Here is a 16,276-nt window from a genome sequence, read left to right on the forward strand (position 1 = left end):
TTTGGCTGTTCTCTGTCGCAGTAAGAACCAAAACAGAGAATGGGAAAGGATAGGGAAGGAAAATAGGAACTGAGAAAAAATGGAACGAAGGAGATGGATCCTTAAGGCTCTGATACCACTTGATGGGGGGTGGTAAGGGAAGGGAAGAATTCCTTGAGATAGGTCTCAGAGTTGCAGGGGAGAGAGAGAAATTGCACTAAGAAGAGGGGGGGAAAGGGAATCACTCACATACGCCCGCAGGCTTCACAAATACTCAAACTCAATTCATCTTTTTCTATCTGTCTAATAACTTGGACTACATGCCCTTATATAATAGCTGAAAATTAAAACTTGCCTAATAAAATCTAAAACTAAAATTAGCATCTTCTAATTACTTCCTAAATTCTAACTGATGAAATTAGAAACAAAATAAACTCAAACTGACAACTCCCTAATTGACGAAAAACTATCCAAAAATAAAAAAATTACATATCTTCCTAAATAAAATAACTCATTATTTCCTAAATAAAGTAAATCTTAAGATATTCTTCTAATCCCAAAAATCAAATTAGATCCAATTCGTCTCGATTGAGATTGTCCAACAGGTCAACCCAGTTCAACCTTGATTCTACATCACCCAACTTGGCTCAATGTGGTCATTCCTTACTTTGTCCTAACCAGTTTTGCCACACATCCATCTCAACATCCTCATCTCTGCTACACTTTGTTTATTTATATAAAGCTTTTTAACTACCCAACTTTCTGCCCCATACATCATAGCTGTTTGTATGACAATCCTATAAAATATCCCTTTAAGCATTAAGGGAATACGCCGATCACACATCACTCGGACGCACCTCTCCACTTCAACCACCCTATTTTTTTCTCTAAGAAACATCATCCTCTATATCGCCTTCTTCACTTATGATGAACCTAGATACATAAAATAATCACTTGAGGAATCACCCTCTCCTTAATATTCACCACCTCAGTAGCCGTCCTAGTGTGACAAAAGTTACACACCATTTACTCCGTCTTTAATCTACTTATCTTAAAGTGTTTTGATTCCAAGGTTGATCTCCATAGCTCTAACTCGGCGTTAATCCCTAATTTCATCTCATCCACCAAAACAAAATCATCAACAAAAATTATACACCAAGGAACCTCATCTTGGATGTCTCAGGTTAAATCATCCATGATAAGCGCAAACAAATAAGGGCTTAAGTCTAATCCTTGATGTAACCCAATTGAATTTGGGTTTTCACTACCTTGTTCACCCACCCTTCTTATATTAATCACCACATCATCATACATATCTTTAATTATGTCCCTATACTTACTTGAAACCTTCTCTTCTCTAGAATATGCCAGATTAAATCTCTAAGGATCCTGTTGTAGAATTTTTCTAAATCAATAAAGACCATATGGAGATCCTTCTTTCCCTCTCTACTTCTTTCCATGAGCCTCCCAAGTAAGAAAATAGAATCCATCTTGGATCTTCCTGGCATAAAACCAAATTGGTTCTTTGATATAATAGCTTCCTTTCTCATGTGGGTTTCTACTTTCTATAACCCTCTCCCATAACTTCATAGTATGTTCATTAGTTTTATGCCATTATAGTTATTGCGACACTGAATATCACCTTTATTTTTGTAAGTTGGGGCCACAATGCTTCTCCTCCATTTGTCCAGCATTTTCATTGTGCTCAAAATCTTATAAAACAACTTAGCTAGCCAAGTTAAACCATAGATTCTCAGGCTCTTCCACAATCTATTGGGACCCCATCTGGGCTAGGTGCCTTCCCTATTTCATCTTTCTCGAAGATTCTTTCACCTCAAACCCCTTAATATTGCGTATTTAATTACGACATGTGGTGTCTAGGTGAGTATATAGTCTTTTGGGGTACTAATAATACTCACAATGCCTTAATTGAGCAGTCTGTATAAATACATTTTCCATCTCTCCTTAATGTTCTCATCCCTTATTAGTACTCTACCATCTTCATTTTTAATACATCTCACACGGTTGAAATCTCTACTCTTCCTTTCTCTCATTCTTGCGATCTTATAGATAGCTTTTCCCCCTCCTTTGTGCTCAATTTGTTATAAAGGTCCTCATATTTCTTCGCCCTTGCTTTCCCTACAATCATCATAGCTTCAATTCTGGCCAATATATACCCTTTTTTTTTATTCCTCCCAAACCCTGCAATAGCGGGAGCCTCGTGCATAGTGTTACTCTTTTTTGTATACCTTTTTTACCCCGTACAACCTTAGTCCTTTGCCAAGTCTTAAAAGTAGCTTTTTTTAGTTTTAATGATTGCTTGAACCTTGTTATCACACCACCAAGTCTCCATAGGGCATATTGTTTTCCTTTTGTTTTCCCTAAGAGTCTAAGACTTCTTTAGCTACCTTCTTAATACACATCAACATCTCGTTCCACATTCCATTAGCGTCTCCCTTAAGGTCCTACTTTCTTTGTTTGACCACTTTATCAGAAAATTGTATCAAGGAGTCTCCTAGCCTCCACCACCTTATCTTAGGGCAAATAGGCTACCCTATCTTACTAGTGTATGTGATGAGGCATATATCCACAACCATCATTCTATGTTTGGTGGTTAGGTTCTCCCCAAGTATAACCTTACATTACAAGACAGACTATCAACCCTTTGAGTTAGGAAAAAATCTATTTGGCTGATGCCCACTTTTGTAGGCGACTAAATGCTCATCTCTATGTTCAAAGAAAGTGTTCACAGCGGATAAACCATAGGCCACAGAAAAATCTAAAACTGATATCCCCTCCTCATTCCTCTCTCCAAAACCATAACCTCTATCAACGCCTTCATAGCCACTACGATTTCTCCTCAGATGTCCATTCAGATCACCTCCTATAATAACCTTTTTCTCTTTGACTGAAACCTTACATTAATCCATCAATGTGCTCCCAATATTGCAACTTACTACCCTCATCCAATCCTAATTGGGGTACGTAAGGTTTAATTATATTGACTTCATTTCCCAACACAAGTTTGATAGATATAATCCTATCTCCCAATCTTATAACATCCAACAAATCATTATGTAGATCTTTATCCACCACTATGCCCACTCCATTTCTATTATTTTGATCTCTAGGATACCAAAGTTTAAAGTCATCCAGCTCCTTTGCTTTTTTACCCTTCCACTAGTCCAAGTACTAAATAATGAGGTTGAGTTCCTCTACATAATTCAAGCCGGAGAGGGGAGCAAGAAACTCCACCATCTTAGAATCCAAGAGGTCCCAAGTGCAAGAGGAATACGCATCAAGAGATACATGTTTGAATCCCTTTCATTATTCAGACTCCCATAATCTCTTTATTAGTTTGTTTAAACTAGCATAGAGATAAGCTATTAAAAATCAGGCATCTAAGAATTAAACCACAATGATGGCTCATTCCATTCCCATTCGTTTGTAAAAGTCATTTGGTGACTTGAATAGAGAATGAAGTGCATCGGTTTATCTCTCGGGACTGGATAAGGCAAGTCAGCTGATCTGTCTCGGGATCAAAGAATGGCAGTCCGCAAACAGTGTCCAATTCAGTCTCTAATCTGATATTTAAAACCTCGATGATATATCACTCCCTATCTCAATTTTTATATGGTATTTTCAAAGAACATAGACCTTTACAAACCCCCCCCCCCAAAAAAAAAACCCTACTTCACTTCTAAAATTTTGCCCACATACTTGATTTCATGCACATGCAGCATTGATTTAAGGTCTGGTTACTATTTAATTAGCGTGGAGCTAATGAACACTATCCGGCACAAGCTCATTGCTGTCTCCTGGCCCAGGGGCCATCCCTCCACCATATTGTCTTCCCCTCCCCCCACTATTTAGTCTTTGTTCCCCCTTTTTTTGCTGCTCGGGCTGTATTTGGCAAACTGTCCCCTTTCGGGTTGTTGCCCCTTTTCTTCCTTTTTGCTGAGGCTTGTCCTCAGGTGATTTTCTTCCCACCCCCCCCCCTTTTCCCTTGTATTTTCTTCTTCTCTTGGCATTGAATTATTTATTCATCCAGGGAAAAAAAAAACACTATCCGGTAAAATTTCAACATATTTAGTTGAGCTCATTCTTCATAAATTTCTCTTGTTACTAAATTTGGCTGTTTGAGAAAGGAAAGAACATAGTGGTTGACAAACAATATCCCAAATAATTCACCAACAAAGAGTACCACAAATGAATATGGAACATAAGAGACTAGCAATTAAGAAAAAGAAAATATCATATGGTGAAAATGCTAGACAAATGCATAAATAGATCGTTTGAAGCATTAGTCATTCAGTCTTACTTGTAAAGGACTAAGTGTAATGGTCCTCCAATCTTGTCCATTATGAGAGCCAGAAGGGAGAGTTATAAGCCTTCCAAGAAGTGAACCAGATCCAAGGACAATATTTGCTACAAAGAACATGAAACATATCAATATATAGAAAAGATAAGACCTCTTTAAAATACTTGTAATTAACAGAAACAGTGTACAGTGTAGCTACAAATTTTCTTCCATAGCAGGAGACTGTTCTTAAGTAAATAATTAATAAAGGTTTCAATTTTATCCCTCCCCCTTGGGGGAAAAAACACTGAATTGTACTATCTGCATTACTGGATAAAGGGAAGCACAAGAATCCATTCTAATACTCTCCAGTCCTGCAACAGAAAAACACCCAAGTGGTTTTAGCAGCTAGTTCCTAACATTTATACCATTTGAAAAGAAATGCATTGTTCGTAAAGGTACTCTTGTGAATCCTTTACATTTCTTCCTATGCATAGAAAATGACTAGCAAAGGGGCTTTCATCCATTCATAATTATCCTCTGACATAGTCTTATTAAACTAAGAGATGAAATTAAGCACAACCATTTTTCTCCAAAGTCTTCTAAAAAATCATATTTTCTCTCCCTCTCTCACATCTTATCACTACTACATCGTAAAAGTAGCTATCCAACCTTCAACATCTTTCTCTGCTTTAATCTGATTAAAAAACCAAGAAATAAAAATAAATGAGGAAACAACACCAGTAGTACTTTTTTGATCAGCAATAAAAAAAATTACCTCAACCATTGAGGACGTACACAATCAGAAAGGGGCAAGACCCACATTAGAAGAAAAGAGAGAAGACAACAGGTATGAGAAAAATTAGACCGAACATAGGAGAGCCAACAAAAGATAAAATTACCCTCACTATGGCAAAAGATCTCAACAACTGCAAAGAAAAACCCTAAAATAACCACTTCCTCATTGAGGATCTGAAATTTGTCAAGGTACCTACAGCCACCCTTTCTCTTTGCCTCTACAAGATCTTATAATTGATGCTCTTCCACTCTGAGCAATGTCACCACATGCCTATAAGACAGAGTGGTTGTGTTTTCCTTTTTCTTTTCTCAGCCCTATCAAACCCAAGTAATCTGGTTGAAAAGTGAACAAATTCTAATGATTATAACCAGAAATATTTTGAGTTAGTTACACAATCATTTTCATTCATGATTAGAAAACTTTCCTTTCATTTCTGTTTAATTTCATTTCCCTTAATTTCACTTCACTTGCGACCAGCTAGATCAAACAAGATTTCTGAAATGTTACATTGCACTTCCAGTACAAGAAGTCAACAACAACAACAGCTTAGCCTTTTCCCAATTGAATGGGATCCGCTGCATGGATCCAGGAGAGGGACAATAAAAGGAAACAGAGAGAGAGAGAGAGAGAGAGAGAGAGAATAAAAAATAAAAAGAGAAGAAACAAAACACCACCACCAGAACCCCCTAACTAAAATCAGCAGCAACATTGATCATTGACCTCCAAACAGCTTACATCACACTTCCAGTCTTCCACCAAAATCGGTCCTATTCTTGTTTCCATCTTTTAAGCATAACATAAACCAAATAACAATATACCAAACCTTGGACTTGGGAGTCATGTCGAACCACTGGGGTGGAACAGCAAACAAACACCCAGATACTGGTAGAATGGTAAGGGCACAATACTTTTTCTATACAGTGGCAAAAAAAATTTAAGAACAAAAATCTCACCCAACCATTGTGCCCATTGAGCAATCAACTGAGAAAAAAAAAATGTCCAGTGGAGGCGTTCCTTCTTCCTTTCAGCTTCCCAAAGATCTTCCAGAGTGTATACCTAAAAGGCAGAGATATATCAATCCACCAAATGGATCCTTATCTGAACAGCATCATTAGTTCCATCGGCGACATCTAAATCAGCAGGGATATAAAAGAAAGGAGCTACCTCTGAGGGCCTACTGTCATAGTCAGAGTTCTCTAGTAAGGGCTCACTCAGGCTTTCCAATCCTGATGTTTCCAGATGTTCATTCATTCTCCCATCATCTCCATGGTGGAGTCTTTTCCTCAAAGTTCCTAGTGTCATGAGATGAGCTTATCGAGGCTTCACTAATAATTCCTGTTGTATTCAATCAATTAAATCTTTCAAGAAGACATGAGCACTGGCATTAGAATTGAGAGCAGATAATATCTTTATTTCATTCAAGCTGGAATTTGTTACATCCAATTACTTAGGTGGAGCCCACCAAAGAGTAGATTCTAATTCTCTAACAACTCAATATGTTCCAAGTAATAAGGGCCCGAGGCCTGTAGAATGGTCTGCATGCCCAGACCGATGATTTATCCTTTTTATTTACCAGCTTCATTACAATACATTCACAATTATTTATTGATTTAATCCACTATTACCTTCCATGTGACAGTGCTAACTGCTAAGCAACCTTAAACTCTGTGGACATGGTGTACACCTAATCTAACCATGGCTTAATGTTATGTCAACTCTGGCATTGCAACATATATTATATTATTTGAAAATTATTCCAAAAGTCAATCATTTTTTAAGAACTTGGAACTTCACAGAAATAGAAGAGAAATTCCCCACAAATAACAAGAAATATAGTTGAGATGGACCATCAAATTTGACTTTGGCCTATCCAAAGGATTCCCCATTTACCCAACAATCAGAATGACCAAAGTCACCTAACCAAGCCTCCACATGGCAGAAATAGCTAATTTCCCTAGCATCAGTTATCAAACTCTTGATGAAAATTGGTAATAAACTTCACACCCACCAAAACCCCATTTCTCCCTTTTTTTTTATTTTATACTTTTTCTTAAGTTGATTCCAAATCATAAATCTAAATAGATCTATTTTAAATACTTTGTCGTAAAGGGTAAATAATTTATTTCGTTTGACCAATTTTAATAATACATATAAATGAAGGGAAGGGAAGTTCTCTCTCACAGACTCTCCTCATTAAATATGTGGGTCCCCCTTCTCTCTCCTCACTAAATATACTTTCTCTCCCCGCTATTGGCTTGGTGTGAAAGATGCCAATATAAGCAGGCAGCGTGTATATCCATCCCTCTCCCATGAATTAAATAAGTTCAAATAAAGTACCTATCGATATGAAACATGAACAGTTACATTTCTGTATCAAATAAAATTTGCTTTAGTGCAGAATATTATAATGCACAAAGTAATCGAGGATGGGCTGTTATGATAAGTTTTCCAGAACAACCCAAATATTTGCCTAGTGGCAGATCGAATGTGTCCAAGATTTTATGGATAAGTCGACCCTAAGGTCCCCTGCTTACACATCATATTTCAACCTAAAAAGAATTCCCCAAGTGGCAAGTAAAGTTTCAAAATCTACGGACTACAAGAGAAAATACATGGGTAGATATTTGATTGGATTTGAGCCTAAAGTTTTACAGGTGGCTAATCCATAAGGTGTAAAACTTGTCCAACAATCCAGTTGGCCAAACCAACTGTCCATATTGCTAAAAAAATGGTGGACTAGCCTGATAAGCTTATCAAGACGGACCGTTCTAATGAACTTTTTCCTTCTATAATATCAAACTATCAATTAATGATAAAACATGATGTAATATAGTCACAAAGTTGATTCATCACAATGTAATACAGTCACAAAGTCAAAATTATCTTAGCAATCAAGCTTAATTTGGGAACAGTAGTGGAAATCCAGCTGGTGTTTCTCCAAACCTTGTAATATCTTGCTGACTTTTTCCAGTCTCATTGGTAGAACAAATTCTGACACCCTGAAATCTATCATTCAAGGCATATCAATTTATGCCGCACAATCTTGGCTTGATCGGGTAATGAAGTCTGTATATTGTAATCTGATGGGTAACCAAGGAGGGTAAATTCCAGTGGAGTGCATAGTTGTCACGGCGTCAAATCGATCCAAGGCGGTGGAGGGGTGGCTAATCGATTTGGCGATGAATCGCCCATTATGGCGTTGCCATGGCAATGAAATCGCCTATGTGTCATTTTTTATTTTCCCTATTTTCTAAAGTTATTTAGTATGCTACTTTTTTATTTCCCCTATTTTCTAAAGTTATTTAGCATGCTACAAGCCTACAATATATATCCTATAACATATAAAACCAACATTAAGCAACATCAAATCATCAAAAATCAACATAGCCCTATCAAAATCACCCTGCATTTTACAAAAATTCGACCGCCTAGTGAATCAGGCATGACCTGGCGTCCATGGCGGTGTCATGGTGACGCCTATCAGCCAATAGCGACCGCCATTTGTGAGTCACGTATATCATAGTATTGCCATGAACTTCTTTTTCCGCCAGGACGCCAAATCGCCGCCTTGGTGACGCCATGACAACTATGGTGGAGTGTGGCACCCCAAATTAGAAGGCTAGCTCCTTGAGCAAACAAAGAACAATTTCTTTACTTTGGAGCTCAAGGCCCACACGGTCGATTCTCCCTCAAGGATGGGGCAAATAACTTTGTAAAATGAAAGTCATCCAATACCATGACTTGCAGGCTACATGGTTGAAATGTTATTGGTTCTACTTTATTTTTCCAACTCTGGGTGTGTATTACATTGGTCCACTTTCTAATATTATCTTGCTTGGCAGGTTTTCTTTTTGAGTTATTGATGAAATAAAAAATAATTATTGATGAAAAGAAAGACACCTTTTTTAGCCATCTGTTTTGTAACTTTACAATATTATTCTAGTATCCAATATGCTATCTGAAAATACAAACATATTGTATGAATGCCAGCAATATTTCACATTGTAACTTGTAAGTCCCAATATTAAAGCATGATGACCTATACTCCACAGTCAAGAAAAAAGGACTTCCAAAGATTTTGAAGCTCTGTTTATAGAGGTCCATAGTGCAAAGTTTATAATGTTATGTACAGTGTAACTATCGGAACTAATAAAAGATGAAGTACATTTCATTGCCATGTATCATATCTTCTTCCAAGAAACCAAACAAGAAAATGATGAATGTGCAAGTCTTCATCCATTCCTACTTCTCATGCATTGATGCTTTTGGTATTTCATGAGTCTCAAGAGTTAAAGAGTGTGATCATTCTAAAGTTAATACCTATCAGAGAGAGAGAGATGATGCTGAAGTCCATGTGCCAAAGAGTTTCGTTAAAAATTCTGCCTGTTTCCAATATTTCCCAATTTCCCCAATTTTTCTATTATTTCTTAAATATCTGAACAAATTTCCATGAACATTTTAAATTTCCAATGGAATATTTCAGAATTTTAAACTTTGGTCAAAGTAATGAATTGTATGCGTAAATTTAAAGTTTAAGAATCAAAAGGTTCTACTTAACTATTTTACTTGTAAGGAGAGCCTGAAGCAACAAGAGATAATCCAGCTTGAACCAAATGAGGTTGTTACCCTTCCTCTTGTTTCCAAAATTTCTCAATAACTTCCAATCATAACTTCCAATGGAAAATTTCAGAATTTTAAACCTTTGGTCAAAGTAATGAATTGTATGCGTAAATTTAAAGTTTAAGAATTACAAGGTTCAACTCAACTATTTTACTTGTAAGGAGAGCCTGAAGCAACATAAGATGATCTAACTTGAACCAAATGAGGTTGTTACCCTTGACTGATTGGATGAGTATATTGGATCCCCCTGGACTCAAGCTGAGATTCTCAACCAAATTCATCACAAACCTTGATCCAGACCTGGATGATCTATGCACTACATTTCTAAGGACCTGTTCATGTAATAGATACAATATCCTTTTACAAGAATTAAAAAAAAAAAAAAAAAGAGGCATCTTTCACTCAGATTCGGTTCAGGTCAGCTCACATCCTGTTTCACCATTCAATTCTATCTAAGATCACATTAGTTTCTAACCGGAAGACATCCATATCTTTTTTTCACTACTTCTCTGAACGCGATTTTTGGCCTACCCTTATTCTTTTAATTCCTCTAATCTGCACCATATCACTCCTTCTTTACAAAGTCATTCTAAACTTCTCTCAATTAGCTAGTCCCTCTTCTTGTAACAAGTGTTAATGAAGGCAATTTCTAGCGCAGTTGGTTGATACCCTGCTAATAGAGTGCAGGTGCCTCAGGAGATCACGGGTTCAAGTCTCCGGTCTTCACTGTGTGCATTAAGGCACCCCCTTTTCCCCCCTCTATCTCTCTCTAGTAGTTGCAGTTCAAAGTTACAGGTGCCATGTAAGGTAGGCTGACCCAAAAAAATAAAAAATAAAATAGTGCTAATGTGGAATGGACATTTGCAGTGGTAAGGAGGACTGGAGGAGTGACATGGTACAGATATGAGGGAAAAAGAAAAAAAAAGACCTAGACCAAAGGTGAAGTATGCAGGAGCAGTGAGAAAAATATGAATACCCTAGGCTTGGAAAATTTTTTGTAGTCAACCACATTTAGTTGGGAAAAGGCTTAGTTGAGCTGAGTTAAGTTAAGTTGAGTTTCTCACCAAGTCTTCATTTGTTTAGACTTGATCATAAATTCTAATAAGCAAATTCTCTTATATATCAAAGATAGTTGTTTTCTAGAAATATATGTTGTTTGACTCTAATGAGGGAAGAGCTAACAGCTATCGCTTTCACTTGAATATTAAGTAAAATAAAGTTTCAGTCTTCAACTTCCTCCTACAGCAAGAGAAAGTTTTGAACACCTCCAAACTTCTCTAAGACTTCTACTTTTCTAGGTGGGTAAGATATTATACCTTTGTTAAGACAACTTGCATCATACAACCTTGCCAGTCCTGTCACTCTTTGTTCAGATTTCAGCCTCAAAAAACCATTAGAGCTCCTCTTTCATACATTTCAGTTAATTATCATACACCTTGGATCAAGACAATCCACCAAAGTCAACATATTGGTCTTTCAAGTGCTCTTAGACAGAGCTCTCATATCAATTCAGATTTGTCTTGTGTGTTAAACTATTCCTATTAGGAATTTGTTCATAATATTTTCGACTTTCGAACACATATTAACTTATATTTCTTTTTTCAATTGTTTCAATTGTTATTACATTTCATTTGATGGGCCTACTAGTTGATGGAATTGTAGAACTCAGCAAAAGATTATAATTCAAACTCACGAATTATCAAAAAAGAACATTCCCAGCATGACTAGAGAATAGATCAAAGGAGATGCGTTCGTATTAGCTGTAGCTGGAGCTGGAGCTGTGGTGCTGTTGCATGTGATGAATACTTTGGAGAATAAAATGGCAAAGGATAGGAAGAAGAAAAGCTGTCTGTGTATTTTTTTCATGGCAGAGAAAAGGATGTAGGTGAGTCAGACAAAAGCCCTCATTTTTTATTCTATTTTTGTTTTAAAGAGGAGGTGAGGGAGCTGACAAAATCCCTGTTAAGTTTGCAAGAACCTAGACAAAGGAATATAAAGTCAATTCCTGGTAAGCCATTGCTAACTAGGCTTTGCAAGATGTGAGAAAATTCTTGGAGAGAAGTACAGAAACATGCACTTCTTCCTCCCAGTACGAGCAGTATTGTAATCTGGATGTAGCAGAGAAAGAGGGAATCATCAACAACCAATCGAATGGCTCTTAGATCATTTAAAAAATAAGAAGAGAATGATTGCAATGAGACAAGCATTTCAGGAATTAGTACCAAAGCAAAAAAGTTATCGATTCCCCTTGGAAGATCATTGCAGGTTGAACATAACTCCTTAAGTGTTGCAAACCCCAGACGAACTAATTGAACTTCATGGGCTGGTGAAGAAATTGGAGTTACCAGACAACTTAGCTTCCATCTATTCATATTTTGTCTATAAAATTTAAACCTGTTGGCCCCATCCTTTTGTCTATCCCACGGTGTGTAAAATATATTGATGAAGAATTTCCCCTCACAAACCATACCCAAAACTCCTATCCGCAGGAACACAATCACAAGAACCAAATGCCATCAAACCCACATATAATTTCCCAACTAATTTTAACAAAACCATCTCCGAGCGATCCTACCTTTAGAGTCGAAGCCCAAAAAAAAATCACAATGTAAGCAAATATGCAGCACCAAGATTCCCATTCTGAAACCCTAAAATCTAACCACAAAAAAACCAACTCAAGCTTGAACAATATATAAGAACAACAATAAAATATAAAGAAAAAATACATAAAATTTTAATTGAAAGAAGATGAAGAAGCATTCTTACCGAATACCAGAAAACAAAGAATTCTTCGCAACGGCAGCTAGAACAGGACCTACTGCTCAGAATTCCGATACCAGAAACCAAAACCAGTTTCTACACCATTGGTTCCTCCAATTTTCGCATTTTAGTCGAAGAAAAAGGAAATTAAAAGAATTCAGAGACACGGCATCGACATGTAACAGAGAATCTTGATTTCTAAGAAAGGAAAGAAGTAAATTAAGTATGTTGGAATTCGGATATGAAATCCATTCTCTTATGCCATGGATCGCCGACGCCGACTGAAAATAGACTTTTTATTCTTTAATTATTTATTATTTGAATTTGGGGTTTTCCGTTGAGAAGAGAACAAAAGAGGCCCCCTCGTGTTTTAGTACTGCATTCTGGATATATATACCTTCGCAGGAAGCTGAACTATCGGCTAGCCGAGAAGCATGGTTTGAGGACTCGGTCGGATCGGTTGGATCGATGACCGATCCAGATTCGTGGCCGATTCTGTACTGATTGATCATACGGATGAAGGGTGAAACAAAGTCAAAAATGGTTTTTAAAACAAAGAAAAATTTACCACACCATCCCTGGAGAATGCCACAATTATAAAAATACTCTCTCTATTTCACCAAATTGTACTTTGACCTCCTAACATTAGTTACTGTTAAGGAATATACTTTATATGCTGATGTCGGTAATTCGATTTTATTTTAAATACCATAATGCCCTTATTAAATATGGAGTATCTAAACTACCCATCTAAAAGTCTTCATCCCCAAATTGATAGATACTATATACCCTAACCCCAAATTGATACCTTCAGATTTGGAGTACCGGCGATCGTTCAGAGCACCGGTGATAATGGCTGTAGCAGCAGCGGAAATGGCAATGGACAACGACGTGGAGGCACTCGCAGCAACCAGCTGGGCGGCGACCAGAAGAAAATGAATCCAATCACAAGATCGCCGAAGTCAGACTCCTTGAGCAAGCCAAAGCTGTCTCTGGTCTTCAAGCCTAGGAACTGAGGGGATCGCGTGGTTTGGAGGTGGCGGACCTGTTCCGAAATGACAACGAGTACTCCGGTGAGGTATGGGAGCCTCTAAGCCTCGGAAGGAGAGAGCTTTGCAGAGATGGATATGGAAATGCTACAAAACTACGCTCCTGCTCCTTGCAGCTAAGATATACATTATTAAAAGTAAAGGAAATCATACGGCATCAACAGATCAAATGAGATAAGCGTGTTTCACATATAATGGCCGATGGACTCTATAATCTCTAATAGAATTTCGAATTCAGAAAAATTGCAACAAAGCAATAGATTTTGTCACTTGAAACTCCAATTCAAAGCAATAACCAAATCCCGCGCAAAAGCGTACAGTAAATTAGAGAGAAAATGTTAACGGAGCGACTAAATCAAAACATTTCCCCGGAAAAAAGAGGGAAAAAAAGAGAGTAGCAAAATGAGAACCAGATCTCACCCCGAAAACTTCTCCTTTAAATAACCCTAATCACGTTGCCATTGTGAATGACATCTGTGGGGTGACCATCTCGGATATAACGGCGACGACGACGGTTTTACTGCCCCGCCTGTTCTTGTTATCAGTGGTAGCATTGGAGGTGATGCTATCCCGGTCAACGACTTGGGGAGCTTTATTTTGGGAGTTATCTATAGAGACGTCAGCGGAGACCTTCCTTCTCTTTCGAGGCCGGACAAGCAGCTTAGATGTCGAAGAAGAATTTTGTGGAGGATAGTGGTGGCGTTCGGTTGAAGCTGAGAGGAGTATTATCGAGCAGGGGCTGGGTTTGGGGCAAGGGTGGAAGCTGAGATTGAGAGCGAAGCTGAGTATGTACAAGTAGGTGCATGTACCAGCAGGCAGTAGGCGTTTGTATTAAAATATTGCCTAATTTATCATCTTCTTCGACTTCGGGACACTTTGGAACTGGATAGTTCAAGAAGTGCTCCTCCCCATCTTGTGAGGTTATTTGCATCAAGCAGGTTCTTGGCATAGTTCGCCTCCGCTGTCCTTTGAGCATGCTCGAATAACACAAGTCGATTAAAATCTTTGTGAGGCATTTCCATATCCATTTCTATATACGGACAATGGCTCAGAGGAGATGCAAAGGGCAAGGAGGCTGAAGGTGCCCACCTTTGGCTTGGGATGTACGTCTACCTTAACCAATAACCACCACCAGACCACTATCACCAAATGCTCACTCTCTCTTTGATCTCAGCTAACTAACCTGTGCCATGTGATCACCTCTCTCTCTCTCTCTCTCTTGAGAGGTAGCGACCCCTTCCAATTATAGGTTCTCGTTTCCGTCTGTATAATCCCTCTCCCATTCTTCTGAGATTCTTACATTTCTCTCAATCTTTAGTTCATGGTCAGAACATACAAGGCGACCATCTTCGATTTTAGGTAAATTTCATGGTTCTCTAATGATTCTCGTTGATTTCAATTTCTGTCAAGGTTTTCGGGCGGTGTGGAGAGAAGGAGATAAGGAGAATGAAAGGCTAAAATGGAAAAGAGGGGTTGATGAGCACATTTATGTGTGAAATTTAGTGTAGTAAAACATGCATTTTACATATTTATAATGGAGCTACATTGGATTTTACTCTCTTTTTGCAGGTTTTATATTTTTAAGGCCTTAAGGATTATCAGGTGTTATATCTCCAATTTTACACCTAAAGAAGTCATATTTCTTTTCATGGTTGCGAAGATGACGAAATTATGAGCAAGATGGACTTGTTCGATTAAAAGTACACATTCGTTTGGTCAACCGTACAAATGATTATTTTTTTCAAAAAAAAAAAAAATAATGGATCAGAACTGAACCGAGATGCAGAACCAGCCTTTATAAGGAATATTCTAAATGCTAACAAGGATTGATGGACCACATCTTTAAATGATTGAAGATTTGTTTTTTATAATAACAACTACCTAGCGTAGTTGGTGAGTTGTGTGCAAAATCCCTTCTTTATTAGGAGGTCTTAAGTTCGAACCTCTTAGCTGCCATTTTGTTGATGTTTTTTGGGTTTCTTCCACACAAGAAAAATTGTGGGAAATTTCTCTCTACACGTTTTCTCTCTTCTCTCTCCCCCAATTCATCAACAAGATAAAAAAAAAAAAAAAAATTTTGGAGCTAAAATCGTTAGCTTCTCTCCCCCATTCTCTATATAATAGAATTAACACAAGGAGAGGAGGCATTCATTATTCTTCTAGGGTTTTTTCTTAGCTTCTCTATCTCTTTCTCTAGTTTTCTCTTTCTCTAGCTCTAGTTCTAGGTTTATGCTTTAAACACTTTTGTAAGTTCTTTTTATTCAATTAATGCAAGTACATTTGTTTTTGAATCAGTATTTTATTTTTATTATTTAAACAATTGAAGTTATAATTTTCAAGTTCTAGTTCTAGGCTTAGTTCTAGGTGACAAGAACAAGCTATGAAGCATATCTTTCAAGTTCAATTTTTTTCTTCATATTATTTTCTCTAGTACTAGAAATTTAATATTTGGTTTATTCAAAAACTGGTTTTTAGTACTGGTAATATCTCAAATCGATCAAGTTTTCAAGTCAAGTGTTGAAGTTCAAATAAGTAGGTTCCTTCAGTAGTCTTCTCTCCCTCTCTCATTCCCTCTTTTGACTACCTTTCTTTTTTAATTTAGGATTTTAATTTTAGTATTTACATTATTGCTATCCATTTCCCCCAAGGTTTGTGGCTTGTATATGCGTTGGCTTTGCCCCTCCTAACCATAGAACCATTATTTTATTGTTTTTATTTTAATTGTCTCCATTTCCCTAAAGCCGAGTAGAGTAACATTTGTAAGAGTGA

At 37.3% G+C, this 16,276-nt stretch overlaps 1 protein-coding gene across 1 annotated transcript in view; it reads right to left on the reverse strand.

Annotated features, from left to right (window-relative positions):
- Positions 1-12,815, reverse strand: part of LOC122089791 — a 35,839-nt gene extending 23,024 nt beyond the window's left edge. The window contains exons 1-4 of the mRNA XM_042659474.1: positions 12,465-12,815; positions 6,243-6,370; positions 6,032-6,134; positions 4,301-4,407 (exon numbers count right to left, since the gene is read on the reverse strand). Of these exons, the coding sequence (XP_042515408.1) occupies positions 4,301-4,407; positions 6,032-6,134; positions 6,243-6,329 (297 nt within the window). The 5' untranslated portion in view covers positions 6,330-6,370; positions 12,465-12,815. The remainder of the gene's footprint in view (positions 1-4,300; positions 4,408-6,031; positions 6,135-6,242; positions 6,371-12,464) is intronic.
- Between the last annotated feature and the right edge of the window lie 3,461 nt (positions 12,816-16,276).

This window comes from Macadamia integrifolia, chromosome 9, assembly GCF_013358625.1.
Source record: "Macadamia integrifolia cultivar HAES 741 chromosome 9, SCU_Mint_v3, whole genome shotgun sequence".
Classification (NCBI taxonomy): domain Eukaryota; kingdom Viridiplantae; phylum Streptophyta; class Magnoliopsida; order Proteales; family Proteaceae; genus Macadamia; species Macadamia integrifolia.